Source organism: Bos javanicus, chromosome X (genome assembly GCF_032452875.1).
Source record: "Bos javanicus breed banteng chromosome X, ARS-OSU_banteng_1.0, whole genome shotgun sequence".
Lineage (NCBI taxonomy): Eukaryota > Metazoa > Chordata > Mammalia > Artiodactyla > Bovidae > Bos > Bos javanicus.
Genome location: NC_083897.1, coordinates 4635108 through 4662782, shown reverse-complemented (window position 1 = coordinate 4662782; position 27675 = coordinate 4635108). Strand labels below are relative to the sequence as shown.

The window sequence follows — 27675 nt, the reverse complement described above, 5'->3', positions numbered from 1 at the left end:
GAGTTTCTACTGTCCCCTTGAAGCCACAGACCTTCTCTGACGTCAGGGGCAGTGAGGTTTTAACACCAAACCTAGATGATTCTGTTTCAGCCTATGCAGGAAAGTGGTTTCTTTAGGATACAGCTCCTCAGCGGCTGCCTTCCAGCCTTCCCTCGGCTTTGGAGAGGTCAAGTCAATATCACTGGTTTTTGTCGTGTAACCGACAGGAAGCGAAAGGACATGGGGGTGGTTTGTGAACTGCCGCCACTGGTAATAAAATGAAAGAGGAGAGCTCGCTTTCATCTGTTCCTCCCTTGGGCGAACTTTTTCTTCAGCTCCTACTATGTGCCAGGGATTGTTCTAGAAGAATACATATTGATAAAATAACATTTTGCCCTTAAGTAACTGAGTTTACCGGGGGATCATGGGGAGGTGGAGAAATGTGTCCAGAGGTGGCACACAGCCTCTATCTGTCCATGGGGAGTTGGTGAATAATTCCAGGCCCTCATGGAAGAGCAGAAGGATGCCCTTTGGCTTTATCCAAGATCCAGTGCCTCCTAATTTGTTGAGTGGGGACTGAAACGAAGAGAGTTTATCTGTTTCTCCAGATATACCCAGCAAGTTAAGACCAAGTGGGTGAAAGCCCAGATTGGGTAATCAGTCTTATGATCAATGCAATGATCTGTCTTTGAACTCAATTACTCATTCCCCAAGTATCTGTTGATGACCCACAACAGTTCTCTCACTGAGCTCGGAGGCAGTGAGGGAGACACAACAGAAGTGTAAGAGATAACCTTGCCCTCCAGAGGTTAGAAGTTAGATGGAGCTATCATGTCCACCTTGGCCTTGGTTGCAGCTTCAGCTCTAATTAGGCTCCAGGTAAACATCGGATCAAATGAATAGCTGCATTACTGATATATGCAAAGTGCCGAACTAAGAAGAACAGACTGAGGCTGTGGGAGCCCAGGGAGAAAGGTGATGAATGGGCACTGGAGTCCTTGAAGAATGAGACGAGTGTGTGGAAGCTTTGTGCAGTGGGAGAGATCAGGAGAGGCTGAGAACAGATGGCAATACCTCCCATGCAGGGGGAGGAATCTGAACAAAGGTCTGGAATAACTACCCCACCTGGCTAGTTTGGTGCTTCTGAGGACCAGCCTGGCTGGAGTGTGGATTCCATTCTGGAGTCGGATCATGGCAGACTGAGGAATTGGGGCACATTTTCCTGAAGGTAATGGAGAGCTGTGGAAGGGTTTTGATTAGCTGAATGACTTAGTGTTTTAAATGTGTTAGGAAGCTGAAGCAGGCTGTGGTGGGCTCTGGAAGGAGACTTTGCAGTCATGAAAATTTGAGGGTGGGAGCTGTCAGAATACAAAAGATGAAATTTCAGAGGAAGTTCTGCCCCAAGACTGAACCAAATGGAATCATGAATCTCAAACAGAAACAAACCACATTAATTTGCTAAACCCTTAACCAGATCTAGTATTAATGTTCTTTTGCTTCATGGCTCTGTAAAAATAACATAGTAGCTGCTGAACCCGCTCAAACTGAAACCAAACATATATTCTCTACAATTATTGAATATTTTTCAACGAACTACTAACCAAGCCCCATGTTGTGGTCTGTGTCCTTATAAAGCATCACTACTTTTAAGAACACAATTCAGGGGTTTGAATCATTTTGCCAGAGGCTGGCTCTTGGAAGGGAAATAAAACAGCTACAGTGTTCAGGTGGTAGAGTACTGCTAGAGTACTTGTATTGTGCTGGAATACTACTTTCGTGCATTCACTTGTGAAACCCCTCAGGCTCAGAGAGGTTAAGAAAGTTGCTCAAGGTCAGACAGCACATAAGTGACAGAGCCAAGGTTCAAGCGCAGTCTGCCTCCAGATCTGCTCACTGTACTGCCCATCTATATATCTGCAGGTGTTACCAGCCTGCCCTTGGTGTATTAGGATGTAAGCACTTCACTACTTTCAAAGATAACTTGGGAGAAGTCAGAAGCTGATTCTCAAACCTCCCCTGCATCCCTACAACCCTACACTCACCATTCCACACAGGGCTCCCCTGTAAAGGGGAGCATCCTTGTAGAGCGGTGCCTTTTTGAGCAGTAAGTCATCTGTGTATCTTCCTTGTCCCATCCCCAGGCCTGAGTACTGTGCCCACTAATAGGAGGCGCTCAGTGTATGCTTCCAGGCGGTGTCCAGCTATGTTCCCCCAAATCCTGAAATCCAGTTCAAATTCTGGTGAATTGAAACACTGTTAAAATTCCACTGTGGAAGCTTACTGTTTAACACAGTGGGTCTCAAAGATCAATGAACTCAGTTAACACAAATCCCAGAGCCTCACCCCCAGTGGCGGGGCCTCAGAGTCTGCATGTTTAACCATCTCTTTCTCAAAGATGCATGCACACACACAGAGACGCACAGAGGCACCCACGAATAACACACTGACACACACAGGCTGGCACACAGATATACAAACACAGATGATTTTGACACAGGCTGTCCCATAACCACACTGGTTTCAATTCTTTAGAGATACACTGGTTTTACAGAATTCTAAGATAATTCACCTGTAAAGTTTAAAAGTCTTGTGTGAATAATCTCTCCCTGATTCATTTTGGAGGTTAACCTTTCTTTTCTTTTTTCTTTTTTTTTCATTTTTGGTGTTCTTATAGCAGGAGAGTTGCATGTAACAACCATACTGATGCCAGGGTGTTTGGTTGTAAGTTTAAGAATCAGTGTTTGAGATTCATTACTGATTCCAGTGGCCAAGTTGTAAACAAATTTGCAACGTCCAGAAAGACAGGAACTTTTGTTTAATTAATTAAACAGCTAACACCTTTCCTCAGTGTGTGCAAGTGTGTGGAGAGATTTCTCTTCCTCTTTTTGTAAAAGCCTCCAATCCCATCGGATTAGGACCCCACCCTTAGACTTTAGGGGCTTCCCAGGTGGCAGTAGTAGTAAAGAACCCGCCTGCCAGTGCAGGAGATGCAAGAGACTCAGGTTTGATCCCTGGGTTGGGAAAATCCCCTGGAGAAGGGAATGGCAACCCACTCCAGTATTCTTGCCTGGAGAATTCCATGGACAGAGGAACCTGGCAGGCTACAGTCCATGGGGTTGCAAAGAGTCAGACACAACTGAGCACTTAATAGTATCCTGTACCTTAGACTTTATGATCTAACCTTAATTTATTATCTCCTAAAAAGCCCTTCTCCAAATACAGTCACTTTGGAAGTTAGGGTTTCAATATATGAGTTTCAGAGGGAGACGCAATTCAGTTCATAGAAAGTAGTGGCCTAGAGAATGATGGGGCTGGATGGGGGATTATCTTTGGACAGAGTGGTCAGGAAAGGTCTCTCTGAGGAGGCGCTATTCAGATTTTGTGCAGGAACTCAGCTTTAGTACTTTATTGGGATGTTCTTTATTGGCATTTCATTTTGTTTTGAGAAAGGAAATACTGAAATCATTGAAGCCTGAATTCAGATCCCAGTTCTACTGCTTACAATTTGAGGAAGTTCCTAACCTCTCTGTGCTTCAGTTTCTTCATCTGTAAAATGGGAATGGGGACTAATACTTACATCATAAATATTGTAAGGATTCACGGTGCTGCCTAATAGAACTTTCTGTGATGACAGAAATGCTCTGTCCAGTATAGTAACCAGCCACTAGCATGACCCTTAAAAGTGTGGCTGCTGAGCATTTAACGTGTGCCTAAGCGTCTGCCTACAATGCGGAAGACCCAGATTCGATCCCTGGGTCAGGAAGATCCCCTGGAGAAGGAAATGGCAACCCACTCTAGTATTCTTGCCTGGAAAATCCCATGGACTGAGGAGCCTGGTAGGCTACAGTCCATGGGGTCGCAAAGAGTCAGACACGACTGAGCGACTTCACTTTCACTAGTGAGATGGAAGAACTGAATTTTTAACTTAATTTTAATAGACACCTGTTGACTAGGAGCTGCCATAGTAGCACAGATGTGATGAACCCATGTCTGTAAAATGCTTAGCCCCGTGCCTGCACACAGCAGGTATTAATAATTCCCATTTAGGATTAACATTAGCGATGGTAACAAGTATTTCTCTGGCAGATAGGAGGGGTTTGGGGGAGGGGGATAAACAGCAGTGACACTTTGATTCATTATACTATCTTTATCCCCAAGTGCATTCTTGGCTTCCGTGTCCATTATGATAGTGCCCCACGTGACCCCCTGTCTTTTCACTGGGCTGCATGGTAGCCAAAGCCCTGGGGGACAGCCTGCTCCCTGGCGACTGACTGGGTGCCCTTCTCCCCTTCCAGCCGGGTAGAGATCACTGGTGGCTACTACGAGTACATCGACGTCAGCAGCTGCCAGGATATCATCCACCTCTACCACCTGCTCTGGTCTGCCACCATCCTCAACATCGTTGGCCTCTTCCTGGGCATCATCACTGCCGCTGTCCTGGGGGGCTTTAAGGACATGGTAAGGAAGGAAGTGACTTCGAATTTCCACAGAGGCCCCTCTTCCTGTAAAGGGTGGGGCAAGGCTCAGTGGGTGGGGGCCATGGGGACCCGCGTTTTGAAGGGAGGAACAGAAACCATTGCTTCAAGAATGTAGCTGCCTTGGAGGGGGTGGGGAGGGTGGGATTTCCTGGCGGTCCAGTGATTAGGACTCCGCGCTTTCACTGCCCAGGGCGCCGGTTCAATCCCTGGTCCGGGAAGTGAGGTTCCCCAAGCCACAGGGATATGGCACAGCCAAAGGAAAAAAAAAATGTAGCTGCCTTCAAACATCTTAAGTCGAAGGAGCCGGGTCATGTCCTCAGCCTGCAAACATGTCTTGTTAACATGAGACACTGCCTGTGTTTTTGATGCATATTCTGGGGATGGGTGGGGTTCATGCTGGTTATGTAAACATAGCCTGTCATTACCCCAACTCATCCCACACACACTTTCAGTAGAAAATCTTTTGGGGTAGTTTTTCCTGTTACAGACTTCGGGAGAGCTGGAAGGAAAGACGTTTTTTAGCTACAGGTAAGAAGTAGGGCTGTCTCCCCCTCCCCAGGAATTTCCTCCTGCAGTTTTCTCCAGAAAGCTGCTTGTCCATATTCACACGGGTGTGAATATGCATCTCAGGGCTCAGCACCCAGGAGGTCCTCCATAGTCCTGGGGGCCTTCCCTCTTTTGCTTTTAAAGCATTTCAAAGCTTTTGTTTGCTTATTTAATAAACCTTGATCTCTAATTATGGAGATAATAGCTTTAGAGCTCTGGTTCTCAACCTGGCCTCCGATTAGAATACAATCACCTGAGGTGCTTTAAAAAATCTGCCGGCCTGGGCCACTCCTCCAGAATGCCAATTTAATGGGTCTAAATTGAAGCTCAGGCAGCAGTACTTTTAAAAAAGCCCTCCTAGTGATTCCAGTCTGTGGCTACACTGCGTGCATGCTCTGTTGCTCAGTTGTGTCTGACTCTTCTCAGGAGAGCTCAAGCCCTAAGCCTGGTGGAGGCATGGGGCTAGGGTGGGGGGCAGCTTGGAGGGAGAAGGCTGTCCTCTCAGTTTGAGCCTGACGGAGCTTTGGCATGAGAAAGCTTCTTCAGAAAAGCTGTTTCTGGGTTGGGGCTTCTTTGGAGAAAAGAATGCACTTTGTCCTTTTCTTTAAAACTTGGAGTATAGTTGCTTTACGAGGTTGTGTTACTTTCTACTGTGCAGCAAAATGAATTAGCTATACATATACATATATCCCCTCCTTTTTTGGATTTCCTTCCCATTTAGGTCACCATGTAGCACCAAGTAGAGTTTTCCCAGGGGACAGACGAAGAGAAGCTTCTGGTTGGGGTTGGCGAGTTGAGATGGGACATCCGATGGGTGTTAAGGGTTCTCTGAATTTCCTCTGAGCTCTGAGAGGTGGACAGCTAAGCACCCTGAGGCACAGACTGACTGGCAGCCACCTGCTAGGCTCTGTGGGGCTCCTGCAAGGACTCCTGTCACAACTCAGCTGACCATTGATGTATAGATTTATTTCTTAACTCTTTTAAAAAATCGTTGAGGTGTAGTTGACTTTACTATAGCATATTAGTTTCAGGTGTACTATGTGGCCTGTTCATTTCACTGTGACCTTTGATCTCTAGGGGATTAAGGGGTTTGTTGACAGTCTATCCTGAGAGGTGGCAGTAATAGCCCCTTTACTCTCTATAAAGGGCATTTGCACAATTCCTTTCTCCGCTCCTCTCCCACTACTACTGCCTCATGAAGTATTACTCCCACCATTAACAGTTGAGGAAACAGGCCCATAGGAAGTCAAGTGACCTGCCCACGGCTAAATAGCAGAGCTGGGAGTGGAGCCCAGGTAGGTCAAATGCCAGAGCCTTTGCTCCTGCCACTCCATCACACTCCGAATGCCCCTGAGGATCATTTGGCCAGCCCTTTCTGGTTCCATAGGTGTTTTAACAGACATCACCTCCTTTGTTGAGTTTCTTTAATTTTAAAAATTAAAAGCCAGTTGTTTCCAACTGTTGGGAGCTTCTCTGAGAAATGAGGAGGAGAGTGAGGGAAGACCTGAGCCTCATCCAGTGCCAAGCCTGGGAACCCAATTGAGGGCCAGTGGGGAAAACAAAAGATGAAGGCAAAGAGCAGAGGCAGGAAATTTGATTCATGACAAGAGAGAGCAAGTATGAGCTATATATTACGACAGGGCACCAAAGAAGAACCATTGTTTTGATCGCTTTATGAAAACGAGACATGGTATAGAAAATCCTGGAACATCAACCAGAAAATCCTTGGCCTATGTCCAAACGTGCTTGATGCCTCGTGGTGATGTGTCTCCACCCTGAGTAGAATGCCTTAGGGGCCTCAGGGAGGCCCAGAGGAGCTGGCTGATGAAAGGCATTCCTGAGGAGTGAGGCCAGGAGCCAAAGGCTGTGAGCTGGCAGCCTTCAATGGGATCAACTCGGAGCACTGTTTCCAGAGTTGTGGGAGCCTGAAAGGAAAAAGGACGTCTTCATTCCCTGACCAGAGGGGCTTGGTGCCAAGGATCTTAAAGAAATGTTGGATGACCACAGTGTTTGTGGCTCAAAGATATGAGAACTTGAGATGAATCATAAGAAGTAATACTGTCTTGCCATTTTTTGCTACTTAGTGTCTCTGGTGTAAAGTAGGGAGAAATCAAAGTGGTCTTCTTTCCAAAGTCCACAATCATTGTCTTTGAAGGGACTCAGTTCTGTCCGGGTGAGATGGATTTGACCATTTCCTGTGCCTGGAGGAGGAAATGGCTACCCACTCCAGTATTCTTGTCTGGAGAATCCCATGGACAGAGGAGCCTGGTGGGCTACAGTCCATGGGGTCGCAAAGAGTCAGACGTGACTGAAGCAGCTTAGCACAGCACAGCACATTTCCTGTGCTTGCAAATCACCGTTTGTTTCACTGGAGCTCAGAATGCTACTTATCAGAAGTGGAGATCTCATAACTTAAGCCCCAGAATTATTGGTACAGAAACACACATTCCTATATACACACACGAATAGAAACAGAGCCCAGATTTATTGTAAAATCAGAATTATGGATTTAAAACTGTAACTAGACCATGCTCTGGGGCAATCCCTTTTGCTCCTTCCCTGTACCACTCCCAACTTCACCCCCCTTGACACTCTCAACCTCTGTTGGTACCTTGTCCATTTTCTCTACATCCTCTGCGTCTCTCATCTGTGGCTCTCCTGTGCTTATTTCATCTTCCTCCTGTGTTTCTTTCTAATATTCAACTTCCTTTCAAAGAGGATCCTGGACCCCCAGCCTTGCTACACACAAAAAACCTTTTCTAGATCGTTTATATTCCCCAATTGCGTCTCTTTGCTTACGTGTGTATGCTCAGTCGTGTCCCACTCTTTGTGACCCTATGGACTGTAGCCCGCCAGGCTTCTCTGTCCATGGGATTCTCCAGGCAAGAACACTGGAGTGGGTTGTCATTTCCTCCTCTAGGGGATCTTCCCGACCCAGGGATTGAACCTGCGTCCCTTGCATCTCCTGCACCAGCTCTTTACCATTGAGCCACCTGAGAAGCCCTCTCTTTGCATAAAAGAGCTGGTTTCATTTTGCAAGAGTTGGAGGGTGTGGTTTTAACTGGCACAAGGCCAAGGGAACATGATTTCTGGGACTTCCTCAGGCGTGACATTTCTTCTTGGAATCCTGGTGGAGAGGTAAGGGCATTGCTGAACACTCCGCTTCTGTAATGCGAGCCAGCCCTTAGAATGGTCAAGACCTCAGCCCTCTCCCACACATGAGAGAGGCTGAGAAACATTTCTGTGGTTGTCTGTGAGCAGCATCATAATGACTGAGGTTTGTAGCTCTTCAAACCTCCTAGAGATGTAAACAGTAACCCACTCCAAGGAAGAGAGCAACAGACTGTGTTGAAACTTGCTCTACGGGAGTTTCCTCTGCCAACACCCCAACATGGTTGCCTGTGCCATTGCCAAAGCCTGCCCACACATTTTCATCACTTGAGAGGAAGCTTCTGCTCACCGTTAACACAAAGTAGATACATACCAGAAACAAGACACGTGGACTTTGTGGACAGCTCTAGATTATATGCACGAACAGAGGGGGTGTCAATGACATGGACCATGGAAAGGACATTTCTCCCACACCTTGAGCCATGTGGCACTCATAAGGTACAAAGCACAGTCCTGCTTGGGAACTCATGAGCAGTGGTGACTTCCTCTAGCAGTGTTTTGGCCTTATTGAAATCCAGACTCCCATCCTAGACAAGATTGGTTTTAACCCTTGAAGGGCTACACACACCACCATGTTATAAAAAGGGTATTCAATTCTTTCTGCATTGTTTTATTTTCCCCAAAATGTGTGTGTGTGTGTGGAGGGGTATCAATATACTCTACTTGGTCTTTCTTGGTTTCTGTGCTAAGATTTTGCCTCCAGCCCACAGGGCTGAGGCGAAGTGAATACCTTCATGTGTGCCTGCGAGCTCCTTAGTGAGGTTGGAATCTGCAAGAATCCTTACAGTTTTTCCAAACTCTTCATGATTAATCATATTTTTGTCACAGTGAGAGCAATAGTCTTGTTGGTTTAACATTTTGTATCGGGGGGATGGTTCTCAATTTTTTTTTCCTTTGTGTTTTTGAAAGTCAAAGATTTCAACTATCGGTTTGAATTTTTCAAAATAGTCAGTGTGGGGAAATGACACAAGTGACACGTAGTAGTTGTGAAAACTTCGGCTGTCTGATTGAGAGTAAAGAGTCCCCATTTACTTCCTAATACCATGCCATAGCTAACACTTTGTTGTGAATCTTTCCAGATTAATTTCATTGACAAGTGTATATTTATATATAATTGTTTGGGTCTTTACATAAACTGGGATTATGCTTTGGTAATAGAACATGGTGACTTTTTAAAAGATTTTATTTTTAGAGCAATTTTAGATTCACAACAAAACTGAGATGAAGGTACAGAGATTTCCCATAAACTTTCTTCCCCAACACACAGCCTTCCCCATTATCAGCCTCCCCCATTATCAACATCCCCCACAGAGTGGTACATTTGTTAGCAAGGATGAATCTATATTGACGCATCATAATTACCCAAAGTCCATAGTTTACCTTAGGGCCCACTCTTGATGTTGTAATTCTATGGGACATAGAATATTGGACAAATGTATTGGACAAATGAATTCTATTGGACAGGTGTATAATGACATATATCCATCATTCTGGCAGCACACAGTATTTTCACTGCCCTAAGTAGCCTCTGCGTTCTGCCTGTTCATCCTTCTTCCCAATCCCAACCCCTGACAACCAGTGATCTTTTATTGTCTCCATAGTTTTGTCAATGGCTTGCTTTCTTAAACATTGTTTTTAATTTTAATTTTTGACTGCATGCAGGCTTTCTCTAGTTGCAGTGACCAGGGGCTACTCTTCGTTGTGGTGTGTGGGTTTCTCATTGCCATGGCTTCTCTTATTGCAGAGGCTGGGTTCTAGGCCCTCAGGCTCAGCAGTTGTGGCGCCTGGGCTTAGTTATCTCGTGGCATGTGGGATCCTCTCGGACCAGGGGTTGAGCCTGCATCCTCTGCATTGGCAGGCGGATTTTTAACCACTGAAGCACCGTGGAAGCCTTGTTTTTGTTTTTTATATTTACAAGTATATCCTGGACAACTTCCCTGTCACTAACTATAGGTGCACATCATCATTTATCAACAGCTCCATAGTATTCTGTAGAATGGATGTCCCGTGGTTTATTTACCCATTCCCCCAGTGATGAACATTTATATTGTTTTTTGATTTTACAGAACCCAACTCTCCCAGCACTGAACTGCTCTGTTGAAAATGCCCATCCAACTGTTTCTTACTATGCTCGTCCTCAAGTGGCATCCTACAACACCTACTACCATAGCCCTCCTCACCTGCCACCTTATTCTGCTTATGACTTTCAGGTACGTTTTGAGAGAAAAAAAAGAAGTCCCTGTTACCCTTGCTCTTGCTCATCCTCTCTTATTCTCTCCCTATTTTGGATCCTTCCTAATATATATGAGGTAGCCAGGCTCTCCATCACGCAGCCTGTGGGTACCCGTGAAGCTTAAGGACTGCATAGGCAGGCAGTGATGGCGGAGGCTGGGAAAGACACAAGAGGAGAAGCAACAGAGTGACAGACGAAAGGGGGAGAGAAGGAGATAGGATTCAGATGTCCCAAGGGGCGCTGACCTCCCCTGAGGTACTCATGAGTACATCACCACAGACCCCTGTCCAACATGGCTTTTTCCATTCCTCTGCTACAGGAAGAGGCTTGTCTAGTCCTGTTCCATAGCACAAGGACACGCTGAATCACACAAGGGTTTGAATCAAATCTGTAATGAGAAAGCAGTCCCTTCGTTTTTTCTAGACTTCCTAACTGGGACTATACAGAGAAAATATTTTTTATAACACCCTTCTCCCTTCCTTTTTAATTTTTTTGCCTTGTTATCATGTGGGTCAGAAATAGTGTTACCAAATTTGCACTTTCCCACTTTCCTTTTGAGCTAAGATGAAGCACAGAAAAACAGAACCCAAAAGGCACTTCATTAAAGGGAATTCATTGTACGTGGTCAGAGCGCTGAACTAGACACTTCAGGAAAACAAATGAAACGGTCTTTTAGGCATTTACAGTGATTATAAACCCCGGACCACAGAAGAGTGGGATTCCACTCCAATCTGGTTAATTCAAAATTTGGGGACCAGGGAAATGCCTTTGAAAGGAGGCAAACCCATAATGAATTTTGTTCTATTGACTAAGAGTCCTGAATGTTCCAAGGGGACATAAAAGCATGACTGTTTGGGGGTGCTTCCAATTAACCAGCCAGTTTAGAAAAACAGAGCCCTTGGAAAACCTAATTTCTGCCTCAGATTAACAAAATACTTGAAACTGAAAACCCTCCCCATTTAGTTGAGTAAAGTGTACTCTGGTTTGATTTAGACACTGTATGGGCAGGTCTAGGACTCTATACTGCAATAGGAGTACGTCTCTATAGTGTGAATGTGGACTTGTTCACTGTCACAAAATACAGCACCAGCACAAGGAGACATCCATTAAAGCCTGGGGGAAAGTGTTAGAACTTGTTTTAAAGCCTACTGTATTCACAGGTAGACAACTCAGGGAACTTGTTCCCCAAATAGATAATATAGACTGAAAAACACAAATATGCTCTGAAAGGGCATAGATAATTGCAATAGTGACAGGGACAAAAAGGAATCCTTTAAGAGAATTCAGGGACATTGAACCTAGCATGAGAGGGTCACCATTCTTTGAGGCATCCATAACCAAAAGTCATCCTAGGATAGAGGGGCCACGCATGGCTCCCAAGAGGCTGCTTCCATTTTTTTTATATGGAAGTAAATTATATCGATTAGATTGGTTTTTGGACTTTTCACTTTATAACAAACCTCTGGAGTAGGAACAGTAACCTCCTTAGTAATGGCTGCTGCAAACTCTTAAGATAGGAAGTCCCTGTTTATGTAATGGAGCTATCTTTCTGTCCATCATTACTCATTCAAAACCATCCCAGGTATGAAAACAAGGTTCCCCAATGCCAGTGGTGGCCCAGGCTGTTGTTTTCAGTTCAGTCAGTGTTTACTCTGTGTTCACATGTGCTTGGAGCTATGGATGTAGAGACTGAGTGAGACCTAGGCCTGCATTACGAGGTCAGTCTAAGGACCTGAGTGGGGATGCTCAGGGACAGCAGCGAGGACAGAGATGTATATCCAGGTCTGTCTGAGGCCAGAGGCTGGCTTGGGGGAGTCTTTGGAGAAGCTGTAAATCTGAGCACACTATTGATCTTTTCCCCAGTTAGTTTCAGAATATTTCCATGTTTTACTGCTTTAAATTATGGGCTTTATAATCATTACTCAGAAAGGTTCTCTTGACTCACCCTTACCGTGTGATTACATGGCTCCCCACTCCAAGGACTGCTGGGCCACTTCTTATACCTCTCCTGGTTCTTTCCAGAGGTTCAAGCTGTCTTTTCTATTTCCTTTTTGGAGATGTTCTAAAGTTGTGGGTTTTAAGGGATGTGATTTATTTATTTGGCTTCACTGGGTCCCCAATGCAGTGCACAGGCTCTTCGTTGAGGTGCATGGGCTTTTTCTAGTTACTGTGTGGGCTTCTCTAGATGTGTCACATGGGCTTAACTGCCCTGCGGCATGTTGGCATGTGGGAATTTAGTTCCCTGACCAGGGATTGAACCTGTGTCCCCCGCATTGGAAGGCAGTTTCTCAACCACTGGACCACCAGGGAGATCCCTAAGGGATATGTTTTTAGGTGGTATTTGTTTCCCTCTAGAACTTATACAGCATTTTGTTTTAGTATTTGAATGGAGCTTTCTTTTGTTCACCAAGTTCCAGTTCCTTATCGTTTCATACAAGGAAATACCAGTCTTTACCCAAGAAAGCCAGGAGGATTAGGGCCATCTGCTGTGTTCCCAGATAAATGGAAAGCAGTCAGCAAAATGCATACCAGCTCTGACAATAAAAGCAGCAGAAGCACAGACCTAACAACAGCAACAACAAGCCAGAGTGCCCTTATTCTCTTACATTGTATTGGGGAACCAAATAATAGCAGGAAAATGGACCTTTCTGGGCTTTGTTCTCAATGATTTCCCCAATTTGATCATTTCCAAATAGAACTATTTATGTCACTTTGAAGACTTCTCTCTCCCTTTTTACCCCTGAGGCTGATGAGATTTATAGGGTGTTCTTTTAACCCCGCAAAGTCACACCCTTATTGGGTAGCTGTCCAGTCAGGAAGCTTGGGAAGCATTTCTTGTGGTCAGATGGGAGCAAGGACGTGGGTCTGGTCAGGTGGCCCTGAGGATGTCGTGAGGGCTGAGCTTAGAGAAACAGGATTCTTGCAGACCTTGGACTTGAAGCCAAGGCTGTCAGTGCCTCCTTGCTCACCTTCCTGCACTCACTTCTCTTGTACGTTGCACCCACTTCCAGGTAGCCAGGCAGTCCATATCCTATAGGGTATGAAACATCAGTTTCTACTTCTGCTGGGAAATTCAACCCTGTGTAGCTTTGGGGTCTGCTTCCCTGGGGACTCAGTGGTAAAGAATCCACCTGCACAATGCAGGAGATGTGGGTTCAATCCCTGGGTCAGGAAGATCCCCTGGAGAAGGGAATGGCACCCCACTCCAGTATTCTTGCCTGGGAAATCCCATGGACAGAGGAGCCTGGAGTGTTATAGTCCATGGGATTGAAAAAGAGTCGGACCTGACTTAGTGGCTAAACAACAACAACAAGTTTTGGGGTAAATCCCTTAACGATTCCAGTCTGACCTACTGGGCCAGAATCCCGACTTCACTCTAACCATGTCCCTGTCCTGTCCAATTGGTGAATTGCCAAGTTTAGCTTAAAACAAAAGCCTTTGTAAAATGCCACTGCCTCTGTGGATGGTCTTTGTTAAATCACAGAAAGGTACACTAGGTTTCTATGTAGCCACTGAAAAAGATCCATTATAAATTGGGCCTACTGAATGAGAGAGTGGAGGTTGTCTTGGGGGAGATGGTAGATGGAGCAGGTGACTGACAACCTTAGCAGGCTGCCACCGCCACTCAGCCTTCTATTTCCCCTCTCCTGCCAAGCTTCTCCTTGCCTCTCCTCCTCTCTCTTGTTTCTGATCCCTCGCTTTGCTCCCACTCTTCTCTCTGTCTCTCCTGGGTTTGCTTTCTGGGCCAGAAACAGAGGGGGAATGCAAAGAACCAAGAGACCCTGGATTTCACCCTTGGAACACAGCATCTTTTGCTGGTGTAACCTTCATCACCCGGCCAGTTCCAGGGCTCTTCAGGGAGTCACTGCTTCCCAGCGCTTCTGAAGAGAGAAGCACACGTGATAGAAATGCACATGGGTCTTGCAGAGTGTGGGTCCGCCTGGGGCAGGGAGGGGCAGATTGAAGTGGGAGAGGGAGGGGCAGATTGAGGCGGGAGAGAAGTGTCTGTGAGGGTGTTCCCACCTCCTCTGTCCCTGCGATAAGCCACCCCAGCCTCTCAGAAGCAGCTCAGGAAGCTCAGAGCCCAGCAGTAGGCTATTTAGATGCTTTTCATGCTTTTCATGCTTTGTGGTGCGAAAAGATTCAAAGCTCTGTTCTTCTGAGTGGCCGTCCTGTCCCGTTAGTCAAGTCTTAGGCAGGAACTAAAATGTACCGGGCCTGCTCCCCAGCTGCAACAAAGCCAAAGCTTTCCCAAGGTAACTGCCTGTTGCTAGGAAACTGCATGGTGGTGCCCACCCCCTCCAACCCACTATCCCAAGGGCGGGGGGTGGACTATGGCCAGTTAGCTCCCTCGCTCTGCCATTTATTCCTAAAACTCCAGCATCATCAGAGGGCAGTGAGAAGCATCCCACCCCTATCCCCCTAAATACCTTCTTATACGGGAAACTTCCCTGTTAGCTCAGTTGGTAAAGAATCTGCCTGCAATGCAGGAGACCCCGGTTTGATTCCTGGATCAGGAAGGTCCCCTGGAGAAGGGATAGGCTACCCACTCCAGTACTGTGGCCTGGAGAATTCCATTGGACTATAGGGTCACAAAGAGTCGGACACGACTGAGCGACTTCCACTTTCACATCACGGGAAACTGAGAGGTGAAAACCCAAGGTGGCTGTACCAGACTCCTTAGGATCAAAGTCTACAACTGCCCCCAGCAGCCTGTTACTGCCTCTCAGGACAGAATGGGCTTTAGCTCCATCTTTGAAACTTGCCTTCCCTTCTGTGTCTAGTGGGCAGAGAACTGGCCTCCTGACTCTATCCTGGAGCGGGATTTAGAAAGGCAGAGTGTCACAACCCTGGACACGGAGATCTTGTTCCTGGTGGGATTTTGCTCTCCTCTCTGGTTTAAGAGGACAGCGAAAGCAACAGAGGAGGAGGGAGAGAGAGGAGAGATCATGAGATCAGTGTCAAAGGAAGCATATCTCTTCCTGGAGGGAGAAGAAATTTGGAGATTTTTGGAAGCAGTCTGGCTTGTCTCAAGTCAACTGCCTCAAGCTCTTTTATCTTTTTTTTTTTTTTTTTTTTTCTGCTGCACCATGCAGCATGTGAGAGCTTAGTTCCTCAACCAGGGATTAATCCCGTGCCCTCTGCATTGGAAGCATTAACCACTGCATTGTAAGCATTAACCACATAACCAGGGAAGTCCCTCAAGGTTTTTTTTTTTTTTTTTTTTTCGTCTTTAAAGGCTTTCTATGACCCTTTCATTCCTTCTCTCAGATCAAAAGGGTGGATGGGGTGGGGGAGGATCAGTCCTGACATTATGTGGTAGGAGACAGAGATTTCAATGTCTAAAGCAAGACCTAGAAACCAGGATACCCCTTTCTAAGGAGTACGGAAGTCAGGACTGGGGATAAGGAGAATCAGCCAACTGGTCTCAGGCTCCAGACACCTCACGGCAAAGCTGACTCTAGATTGTTCTAGGCCTGGAAATGACATGATCAGCTTAGACTCTAGGGCTTCACAGGTAGCTCAGTGGTAAAGAACCCACCTCCCAAGCAAGAGACGTGAGTTTGACCTCTGATCCAGGAAGATCCCCTGGAGAAGGAAATGGCAACCCACTCTAGTATTCTTGCCTGGGAAATCACATGGACAGAGGAGCCTGGTGGGCTACAGTTCCTAGGGTATCAAAGAGTCAGACATGACTTAACAACTAAACGGTCAACCACCTTGACTCTGGCCAGCAGAACAAAGTAAAGGTATTGACCTCCCCAAACAGCACTTGAACTCTTGAGAAATTTTGGTATAAGTGGGTCTTCTTTTAAAAAAATACAGCAGTTCCTCCTAGAGCTAAGGCACAACAGAAAATTGCCATTCTACAGCCCTATTCATTGGCTCTTATTGGAGACCCCTTCAGCCTTCAGGCCTCAGCCATGCTCCACCACTGGAGCAAGGCCACGGTACCCACAAGATGTGACTGTAGACTTTGAAAATAGATTTTATTTCTAAAAAATTCTTCTGTGCTCTATGAGTGACTGAAGTCTTAGTCACTCATCCAACATTGATTGAGCAACTTCTACTTGCCAATCACTGTTCTGTGCTCTGGGGGAGAGAGCAGTGACCAAAACAGGTCAACTCTCCTTGAGTAGGAAAGTCAGGGTCAAGGGTGTACACTGGCCGGGAAAGAGAAGTGGCAGATTGACTCCTCACATGCTGATTCACTGGGAATTTTTTTTGTATCCCGTATCTCACTCCCTTCCCAAAGTGCCATGCATGCTCCATTGCTCTGTCATATCCAACTCTTAATGACACCATGAACTGTAGCCCACCAGGCTCCTCTGTCCATGGGATTTCCCGGGCAAGAATAATGGAGTAGGTTGCCATCTCCTTTTCCAGGAGATCTTCCCAACCCAGGGATCGAACCCATGTCTCTTGTATTGGCAGGCGGGTTCTTTACCACTGAGCCACCTGGGAAGCCCCCCCAAAATAACCCAGAAGTAGGAGCAACAGGATAACTGACTGACTGAGAGGTCCAAAGGGCTGGGGAAGAGGATTCCAAGGCATCTCTGCCTGAGCTTTGCAGCTTGAGTGAAAGTTGGACCAGCTCCGTTTTATGGCCCTCAATAACCCTGCGAGGTTTAGGGGCTCTTGGTTGTTCCAAACCAGAACACACTGGGTCCATATTCATTTTTAAATAATGACTAATGTTGGGGAATTGCAACCTCATGGTGGAAACTGATGTTTTATTTTGATTGCACAGCATTCCAGCGTCTTTCCATCCTCCCCTCCCTCTGGACTTTCTGACGAGCCCCAGTCTGCCTCGCCTTCGCCCAGCTACATGTGGTCCTCGAGTGCTCCACCCCGTTACTCTCCACCTTACTATCCGCCTTTTGAGAAGCCACCCCCTTACAGCCCCTAAAGAGGAATGCCCGCTGGCTGTTGAGATTATTGTGGCTTTCGTATTTCTGCTTTAGTGGAAGTGTGTAGGGTACAAAATTTAAAGTGTGACTCATACATAAACTTTGACAGTGGCCTGCCAGGCTAGGGAAAGGTAGAGAAGAAGTTGATTTGTTATTAGTGCAGAGGAGGGGTGGCCAGGCTGAGCCCAGCAGTTCTGAGCAGGACAGTGCGAGGCTGGGGAGCCATCTCAGCAAGAAGTGTCTCTGGTCTGGGCCTGCATTACGCTATGGCCCCACCTCTATAGGCCGCAGAAGCATGGTTGCCATCTGCTTCACTTGGTGTAAAAGGAGTGTTGTCCTCACCCTTAGCAGATTGCCACCCTAGCACCTCAGTTGAAGCGCCTGGCTTAGAGGCCCTCTCTTTCCCTCCCACTAAAGTCAGTCCCTAAGGAAAATTTCCCAGATGATAGGGCTACACGGTAGTTCCAGTGCAGAGAGTTCTGGCTAAGATTTTGTTTGCTTGTGTCTGATGCTGAATAAAGCTGGCCATATCCCTTACTCCTTTCTTCTCTGTATTGTAAAAATGGCTGTTGTGATCATTCAGCTCAGCTTTTGTGATTGGTACCTCCCAAAGGGAAAAGTGCAATATTCCTTCGAGTAGTGGGGAACAGGATTGATTGTTCAAGAAGCACTGACATACACAGAGCAGCATGTGAGATGTTTTAAGTAGATCCCAGTTATACATCAGGTAACTTAGGAAAACAGCGGTTTACTACATGTTGCATTTGCTGTGGGAGATAGAAATCTTACGGTTAAAACTGAGTTTTAAAAATGCTAGATTAGGTTCTTGAAATGTCACTAATCTTTGTGACTATTTAATCTTCAAATATTGTGCTTCAACCCCAGCAAACCGCACGTATCCTGCACCCTACCCCAAAAGAATCATCTGTATTTTAATGCCACTGCTCTAATTGGTCCTTTTTTCTGTTGAGACCAATCGTGACAGTGTTCAAGATTATGGAAGTGTTACAATGCCGCTTTAAGTCTGCAAAACCTCAAATGTAGCCAACTTGACAAACTCTTAAGTGTTATTGTAGATTTAAAATCCATCTGGCACATTGTGGTATTTGTACAGTTCTTTTAATTATACATAGCTTTAAACCTCAACCTGATGAATTTAACACTTTGGCACCCATGCCTTCACTTCAGAATGAACACTTTCATTGCGATCTTATGTTAACCTGAGAATTGATTTAAAGGAAGATTGATAATCCTACACTTGTAAAAAAAAAAATACAGGGCTATTGTATTTTAGACAGAACATATACAGGAAAAATTTCCAGCCAATTTTGCTACCTCCCAACTTGATGGATTAGAGGTAGCAGGCAAATGCTGGTGCTCCCATCTACCTTGTAGACACCCAGCCATCAAGAATTCTCAAGGCACAACAAGTGCGCTCACTGTTCACAGTAAATGTTTGCAAAACATTCAGTTTAACTTTTGACATCACAAATGACGTCTCATCTGAATTTCAAATCTGAACAATTATAATCTTTTTGCGTTATATAACACTATTATTTTCTACTGTTCTGAGCATATTAAAATTCTATTGGATTTCAAAAAGGGACTAATAACCAATTGACTTACTATACAAATATCAACTTGTGATACTCAATGAAATTTCTTGCTGTTTACACTTTACATTTTGCTTTAATGAACGTGTATGAGTATTTAATTTTTTAAAAGGCACCATTTCACAGTATATCCTACATTTATCACATTTCTTAAAGTGTTAAGATTCTAGGACTCATTTCTATGTATTTTTCTTACTTTACAAAATAACTTGAAACAGTATAGATTTTGTAACTTAATTTTAGCAGCTTCTTTTTTTATTACATTGAATTATAACAACTGCATGTTACCTTAGAAAAGTTAATATTTGCTGCTTTACTCTTTTGCAAAAACATTTGCTGTAATGAAGGAATTTGTATTTCCAAAATGTACCTTGACTGCATTTTGTAATATTTACCGCTTTATTCCTAATTCTGCTTTAAAGTATTGAACTGGGCATGAAAAATTAAAATATTAATCCAGAACCTGTGTAAACTGGATATTGCTTAAAATCTGTATCACTGCCATGTTGGAAACCCAGACTGCTTTTGTGATGTTTCAAATTAATAAAACTATCCTCCTCCTTATCAACTTACGTGTGTCTTCATGGAATCAACAGAAGTATCACAAATGCTCTAAAGCAACTGACAGCAGCTGACTCACTTCTGACTACTATGGTTCAAGATATAATGGGCATGCGATTAACCAACATATAAAACCTAACAGGAAATTCTGTCATACTGTCATCAGAAATATAGTTCCAGTCTCCTGCTACAAAAATTGAAAAACAACAGAATGTAATAGTCTATATAATTAATGAAAGATCATCTTGTAAAAAAAAAAGACACTAAAAAATCAGAATTAAAACATTTTATTTTTGCCATAAGAAACTCTACGAACTAATATCAGGTAACGGTTAATGAAAAGTAGAACTTAAAGTCATGACAGGGAAGACTGTACAAGTATGAACACTACAGCACTGGGTGGAAATGAACAAAAGTTTCATATGATTGACAGAGGTGAGAAAGCCAGTGCTGTTGAATTAGTATTTAATTCTTTAGAGTATGCACGCCTTGACAATACAAAAAACTTTTACCATTTTTACCTTTATCTTTTTGGTACAATGGGAAAAATGCAGCATCGATTCCTCATAGTGGTTGTATGTGGGGGATCATTACCAGCAAAATGATAAAATATATTTTAAAATGAATCTCTCAAGATTGCTATGGCATATAAAAATCTTTGCTTAAACTAAGCACTTTCATTTTCTGTCATCTCTTTGAACAAATTGCTATTTCAAACAGTTCCTATCCAGAATATTTATAGGTAATTTAGCATAGGAGCAAATCTGAAGCCAACTTGAATGAAAAAAAAGAGTTCAATTGCCAGAAAACTAAGTATAAAATAGGAAAACACCATGACAGGTTTTGAATAGCATCTTGCTACAGATTTCCAACCCCATAAACACTGGGAGTGAATGGTTTTAATTCCTAGAGAGTATTCCACATGGATTCTGAACTTTGGATATAGAGACTTCTAAAAAAACTGAAGACCCTGACATACGTTCAAGTAAGAGTCTTCTGGCAAAAATACAATTTAAAGTGAATTTTCCAGTTTTCCTCCTCCCAAAAAACTAGAAGATACCTTCAGTAGGCAAAGTTGAAATTTCAGACTCAGAACTTAGATAGAGCACAGCAGCAGCAAATAATTATATCAAGATAATTCTGAACGGATAGTTTTCCATTATAGAATTCCTAGTTTGTCATAATGGCCTTGTAGAAACCAAGTTTTATTGAAAAAGTGAAAGTGTTTGTTGCTCAGTCGTAACTGACTCTATGCAACCCCATGGACTGTAGCCTGCCAGGCTCCTCTGTCCATGGACTTTCGCAGGCAAGAATACTGAAGTGGGTAGCCATTCCCTTTCCAGAGGATCTTCCTGATTCAGGGATAGAACCCAGGTCTTCTGCACTGCAGGTGGACTCTTTACCATCTGAGCCATCCATGAAGTTAGCAGTTAAGTCTGAAAGGACTGGAAGTATCATTCACACTTGTTGAATTATGTCTAACTGGTGAAACAGCATAAATGAAACAAATTTCCACTGAAAACATTTCAGAGTGTACCCTATAGTCAAAGAGTAATGTTATCAATACATATACACAAAGGAAACAGATATTGCAATTCCAGAGATCAGACTTGTAAGCTGTATGGTAATTTAAAAATTTTCCAAGGATTAGTTTACAAAATGGTCTTAACGTCTCAACTCACAGAACGGAAAACATAAAAGATGCACATCATTCTAACCCTCGGTAAGCAAAGGACTGTATTAATTTTTCTTTCTCCTTGTATTACTGCAAACACTGATGCCCGATACCCTCAGTTACCATCTCAAGAAATACTGAAATCATTATCTTCAAGTCTAGCTTACTGTCAGAAAGATGATGTATACATGAGAAATTGATTAAAGCTTTAAGTTCAAAGTCAAGAAATAGACTATTTTCAAAAATACATCATTAGGGAGAAAGAAAATATCTATGTTGAATTAAGAAATACTTAAGCAAGGTTACAAAGGACTAATAACTATGCACAACAATCTTTTTCAGTATCTAATCATATTTTTTTCGTTTGCAAAAATTTACAGAAGTTCAACAAGTCAATCTATTATAAACGCTAGGCTATATATTTGTTCCAACCTGCTTCCCTTTTAGTACTGGCACTTCAATAAGTTTTGACTTTATTTTCTAAGTGTTTAAACATGTGTCATTTTAAAAGGGAGAAAGGTGGTATTCATTGTTCTCAAGATAAATGGGAATCAACAAGCCTATTTAACTTCCTTGTATAGCTTCTGATTGCTATAATACTGCAGCAATTTGCAGATGGAATGGAACTTATTTTAGGAGTAAAAACCTAAAAGGTCTTGCTGAAAGGAAAATACTAGATATCTGATTCAGCTATGTCAAATAAAAACTTCCTATTAGAGATTCTAAGTAATATGAACATTTAAAAATACATGCCAGTGGCCTCCCACCCAAAATATGTAAGAGTCTCATTTATGAAATTTGTCATTTATAAAGATGCATACATAAAGATTAGTTTGGTGGTGTTCAAATTCAAAGTCTGAAAAACTTAATGAGAATATTTTTTAACCATAATGAGCAAAAAGGAAATCTCCATTCACTTCCATTCTCTGTCTCTATCATATAAGAGCACAGAATTTAAAGCAAATATGATAAAAACTTTTAATCTCTTCCTGTCTGCATTACAGAGATTTCTTTTTTGCCCATAGAAACCACACTGCAAAGGTATATATATACAGTAGTCCAGGCACCAGTCTTTTCGAGACTATGGTGATAAAAGTGAAGTTTAATTCTAATTAGCTAAAACTTGTTCATTCTTCAAATGAGAAACTTGTCTGCACGGCTATTTTCATGAGGGGTGGGAGGCAGGAGGCTGCTATCCATTTGGGTTAGCAAAATACACAACCAAGCAGAGACTTACTCTGAAAATTTCCAGGACAACTTTAGAAGTTCTCATTTACTCTTTATGCCATATACAAGACACAACACACATTTATAGTCTCAATAATAAGAAAATTGAGAATTCAGCAGTAAAGTGCTAACATGGAAGGGGAAAGTTGCAAGATATACTAGGGTATGCTAATAACTCCAGTTATTTTCAAAGAACATTCAAACTGATTCAAATTCTATTCAGGAAACTATCTCTCCAAGCTTTTTTTTTCTTTTTGCCTCTTTTAAATGTGCTGAAAGCTAACTATATAAACAGATACTTGGGGGAGGGGGAAGTTCTCAACCTCTATTCAAACTTTCAGAATAATTTGCTTCTAAAAATTATGAACAAATAATCCAACTAGACTACCTTCAAATGACATGGCAGATCAAATGAACCTGTTTTCACCTTTGTTTTACAGGTCTTCTGAAAGCCCTGACCCTTAAATCCAAACCAAAACTTTCTGATATTTCAAAGGAGTTCAATAAGATTCTGGTATTATAAATTCAAACTCAGTACTGCCATCTGTTACATTCTGTTTAAACATGGAATCATTTTCCTGCTGAATAAAAATATCTTCCCAGGTCATGGGCTTGTTCTGAGGAGCAGATGTGGTCCCTACTGGAGGTTCTTTCCCAGCATCAACCTTATATCCAATACCGTCATCCTTCATTACAGGCATAGTGCCTGACCTATCAGAGAGGTATGCATATTGTCTGATCTGTAAAGACCTGCATGGATGTAAACGATAAAGCTTCGAGTCTCCAGAAGGATCTTGACTATGAACGGACTTTATGTGTGAAGACATAAACTGATAGTTGATGAAAGACTTGCCACAGGCCAAACACTGATACCTTCGCTCTCCTGTGTGATGAATTTCATGCTTTGTGCGATATTCTGCAAGAGGAAAGACCTTCTCACAGTAACGGCAAGGATACTTCTTCTCCCAAGAATGAATGTTAAAATGTCTCCGCAGGCTTGTCAGGCAGACATATGACCTTTTGCATACAATACAGATATAATAGACCCTTCCATCTACTATTAACTCATAGTGATCATCATGTTTAACTTTCATACGTTTATTTGCCGTCTCACTGCTAGGTGTTTTTGGTATCTCGTTTCCAAGTCTGGCCTCCCCTTCATCAGGGTCATCTTTGACAGGGATAACTATATCATAAGTATCTTCACCAATATTTGCATAAACCTTGCAACCCGTTGACAAGCCTTCAATTTCAGTAGCTGTATCTAAAGTAATAATCTTCTGACCCTCCATTAGATGTTTGGATCCTAAACCTGGATCATTAGTGTTTCTCGTAATTATATCTGAAATTTTTAAAGAATTAGAAACTGGCTCTTGCAGAAGTGTAGGAATCTGCATCTTTTGTATCAACGATCCATCAAAAGTGGTATTTGGGGGGATCTCAGCCTGTGGGACCAAAGACGTATTACTGACAGCAGAATCTGGACTGGAGCTAATAGTGTCATCATCATCATCTATAATTTCCTCCTCCTCCTCTTCATTGGCCTTGTTTCCTGGTAAAACAGCACTGTTTGGTGGCTGTTGATTCTGTACAAGTAAATTGATTGAAGGAGACATATGATTTGGAAGTGAAGAACTGACATTTGGTGGTGTAGTAAGTGGTGTCTGATTTAACAAAATGATGTTGGGAGTCAGATGTGTTGGGGCCGAAGACACCAACAATTTTTCACTTCCCTGTGTCTGGCTCAGAGTTGCCTGATTCACAGAAGTAGGAAGTTTCTGAGTAGGTGTGATGTTTGTTAAAGGGGGAGAGCTATTGCTCACACAAGGTGCATCATCTGAAATAGCAACAGAGCCTGGGTTAGGCTGGACCTCTGCCACTGTGTTGGTACTCGGCAAAGTCTCCTTTGCAGGCAGAATCTCAGAGCAGAAAATGACATCATCGTCGTCATCATCTGAATCAGTAACAATGATCTTTTTTGTCTCATAATCTTCAGCAGACAAGGAAAAAGATTCTGTTATAATTGGCATTATAGTGGCCCCATTTTCTTGGGATTCATCTTTTGATTTTTGTATTTCAGGAGGTGAGTTTTCTGCATTACCATCCTGAGCTGTACCTGAGATGCTTTTAACCTGTGACAACGGGACACCAAGCTCTGCTATAAACTTAACTCCTAATAACTGCCCTGATTTAATTAACTCATCAAGTAAATCTGATCTAACACGAACAATTTTAGAACTATAGATATAATTGAGAATTTCTGCAAAGATCTCTGCTCTTATAAAGCTCAGTTCAACAACTTGCCCAGCAACTGAGAAGAGCTGATGGAAGTAAGTACTTGAAGCTGAAAGAATGTTTCTATGGGCTCGGAATTTTCGGTCTTCCACAATAACAGTAACATCACAGAAGAGTCCATGGCCACGTTGCTCATTCAAGGAGTTCAGCAGACTGCCAGAGTATTGAATGTCTGTAGCAGAAATCAGTTTTCTACTCTCCATCCCTGTAAGAGAAAGGAGAAGGGGAGATGTGTGCATTAGGAAAGAAAAACACAAGTATTTCATTATTTAGAATTTGAGCTACAGCTTCATTAAATAGTTTATTGGCGTTTTAGTGGAAGTTTGGTGTAACTTTTTGGTTTTTATATAAACTGTTCTTACAGATTTTTATATATAACTGTTATTTGGACCACATGTTAAATCTCATGACTTCCCCCTAAGAAGAGACAAGCAAGTTTTAAACTGATCTACAGATTTGAACACTAATCTCTTCCTTTGAATCTTAGATACATGCATCACCACTAAGCAATTTTTAAAGACTAAAGTTAATTTTTTTGTTCCAATTTTGGATTTTCTCAAGAGTTTAGAGTTAATTTTTAACTGTCTGAACACTTTAAGAAAAATCTTCATTGTGAACACATAAAAAGTTATTTCACCTGTAAATGAATGAGGTGTCAGAAAAGCTTGATGTGTACAATACTAAGTCCAAAATAGGTAGTCTTCCTAAACATTTAACTTATCTTTAACAACATATTCAACAGCTACTCCCTGCAGCCACAGACTGAACCAGCATTCATAAACACTGGTGACTATTACCTCTAAAGTTTTTATGTTCTTATTTTAACAGGGATGCTTCATCTGGTTAAACTATGAAACACCTTTCTTACCCTCTCCTCTTTTCTTCTTCCCCTCACCTGTCTACTCCCCACAGTCTCCAGAGATGGAATGTTAGAACGCCAAATGAAGTCAATAAATACTATTGCGAAAAACAAAACAAGGGAAAAGTTTACCATTTCTTAAAGCTCAACTGCGTGAAAACACAAAACATTTCATTTTGTTGGGAAAGAATTATGAGCACTGATATGAGAATTTTCTTCACACAGAATGATTTAGTGAAAATGAAGATATAAACTTACTGGAACAGACCAGACATCACTCTAGAAAAGGAGGAGAGGGAATGTCAATAAATAGTATTGCTGTGTACCACCCTCTAAACAATTTTCAGCACTTCACAGAAGATATTTCTGGTAACAATTTAAATACATAAAATGATACATGTATATATAATTAAAAATTAGTTGATAAGTACTTTTGGTAAAGAGACACTTCTATTGCTAGTATATATTCTTTCCCTTTAGAGTTACCAAAATAGTACAATTGTCACAGTTCTTAAGTTATACACATGTGGAAGGCAGGGCGTCTCAAATGTCTTCTAAATTTTTCAAAATTATAGCTTAAACACACACACACACAAAGAAATGTCTAGAAATCAAGGATTTAAAACATCATGTTATAAGGCATTGCTTGTTAACAGTACCAGGGAATTCCAGGTTACCATAAAGGCATTCATCAGAAAGGGTGACCTTTGGACAGCGAGCCAGCTACCAGCGCTTCCGAAATACGGGCATTTCGACACAAGTCACTTTTCAGTGGATAGACAGGTTTTCTGAATACAGTCCCACTATTTTTGTCCTTTGCAAATGGGTTTTCCCAACGGGGCAAGGATTTCAATGTATGCGTCCAGGTGACACCAGGACTTGGTTTCATTTTGTTGTTTCATTTTGTCTTTCCCGTCCAGGTGGACCCAGGATCAGCACAAATCGGTCTGAACCCATCCCAACCCCAGATCCGCGACCTGACCGTGGAAAAGCCATTCTGCACGCCCGTGAGACAAATCCTTGACCGAGGGCAGGTGACGTTGGAAAAGAGAGACGCCACCCGCGAGAGTGAAACAACCTACACGCGGCAGCTGAACCCCATCTCCCTCTGTCCACCCCCTCTTCCCCATTCGCACCCGGCCGGCTGCAACCGAGGTTTTCAACCCGGATTCACGTGGAAAAGCAGTTTCTTGCAAATACAGATGGAAGGCCGGCCAGCACGGTCAGGGCGGGGGTAGTCGGGACAGGCGGCCGGCCAGGGAAAGTAGAAGGTGGCGAAGCGGAGGGTGGGGTGTTGGGAGGGGATGTGGCCAAGCAGGCGGCATTGTTATGCCCTGGGAAGGGGAGGATGGGCCTGGCCGAAAAGCTCTAAATCAAAGTCGGGGTGAGGAGGGGGAACTGGCGCAAAAAGGCAGGCGAGGGCCGTGAAAAACGCCGAGTGGTTCTCCGCGGTGGGCTCCCCAAGCTCCGGGCCTACCCCGGGCCCTGACGGCCCCTGACGGCGGAGGAGACCGCGCCGCGGCCCTCCTGGTTCGTCCCCTCCTTCGCTCCCGAGCCCACACAAAGAAAAGGGCCGGAGGAGCGGAGTCTCAGACTCCGCCGCTTCCTGGTTCAAGTGAGGAGAAAGCGAAGGCTGGCGCGGCCCAGAGACGGAGGAAGCCGGCGCGCTCCATCGCCCCCTCACGGGTCGCAGCCGGTTCCTCACCTGCTTCCCGGCGCCGCCGCTTCTCGTCGTCAGCCCGCGCGGAAGGGTAGGAATCCTCCAACAGTCAGAAGCCGGACTCTGCGGCGATTCGGCTCCTTCTTTAAACGTCGCTCCAGTCTTGGTCAACGTCGACGCGGCTACCGCCTCCCGCCGCCACCGCTGCCACAGCTGCCTCACGCCGCCGACAGAGGGCACCGCGCGGGGGCGAGACGCCGAAGACGAAGGAGCCCTCCTCTTCCGAGCGCGGTTCGGCTCTTTCCGGAGAGGCCCGAGCGCTAGGCCGTCCCACTTCGGCGCCCCGCTCCGCCTTCGGCTCCTTCCGCAAGGGGCGGAGGAAGACTGGGAAGCGCCGGGAGCGCTCGGCCCCTTCCGGAGGGCGAAAGGGTGGGAAAAAGGAAAGGGAAGGGGGGTAACGCGGAAAT

The 27675-nt window shown here is 43.8% G+C and overlaps 2 protein-coding genes across 5 annotated transcripts in view; one reads left to right on the top strand and one right to left on the bottom strand.

Annotated features, from left to right (window-relative positions):
• TMEM255A (transmembrane protein 255A) overlaps positions 1-19499 on the top strand; it is a 48203-nt gene extending 28704 nt beyond the window's left edge. For all 3 annotated transcript variants that reach the window (XM_061408594.1, XM_061408591.1, XM_061408593.1), the window contains 3 exons: positions 4275-4437; positions 10241-10384; positions 17159-19499. In XM_061408594.1, coding sequence (XP_061264578.1) covers positions 4275-4437; positions 10241-10384; positions 17159-17317 — 466 coding nt within the window. In that variant the 3' untranslated portion in view covers positions 17318-19499. The remainder of the gene's footprint in view (positions 1-4274; positions 4438-10240; positions 10385-17158) is intronic.
• A 264-nt stretch (positions 19500-19763) lies between these two features.
• ZBTB33 (zinc finger and BTB domain containing 33) lies at positions 19764-27439 on the bottom strand. Of its 2 annotated transcripts, none has more exons than XM_061408589.1 (2): positions 27254-27439; positions 19764-24894 (listed from the first exon to the last, which is right to left on the bottom strand). In XM_061408589.1, the coding sequence occupies exon 2, from the start codon at positions 24890-24892 to the stop codon at positions 22895-22897; it is 1998 nt and encodes a 665-aa protein (XP_061264573.1). In that variant the 5' UTR covers positions 24893-24894; positions 27254-27439; the 3' UTR covers positions 19764-22894. The 2 variants fall into 2 exon arrangements, with proteins under 2 accessions (XP_061264573.1, XP_061264574.1); XM_061408590.1 differs by lacking the exon at positions 27254-27439 and adding an exon at positions 26685-26774.
• Positions 27440-27675: the final 236 nt, after the last annotated feature.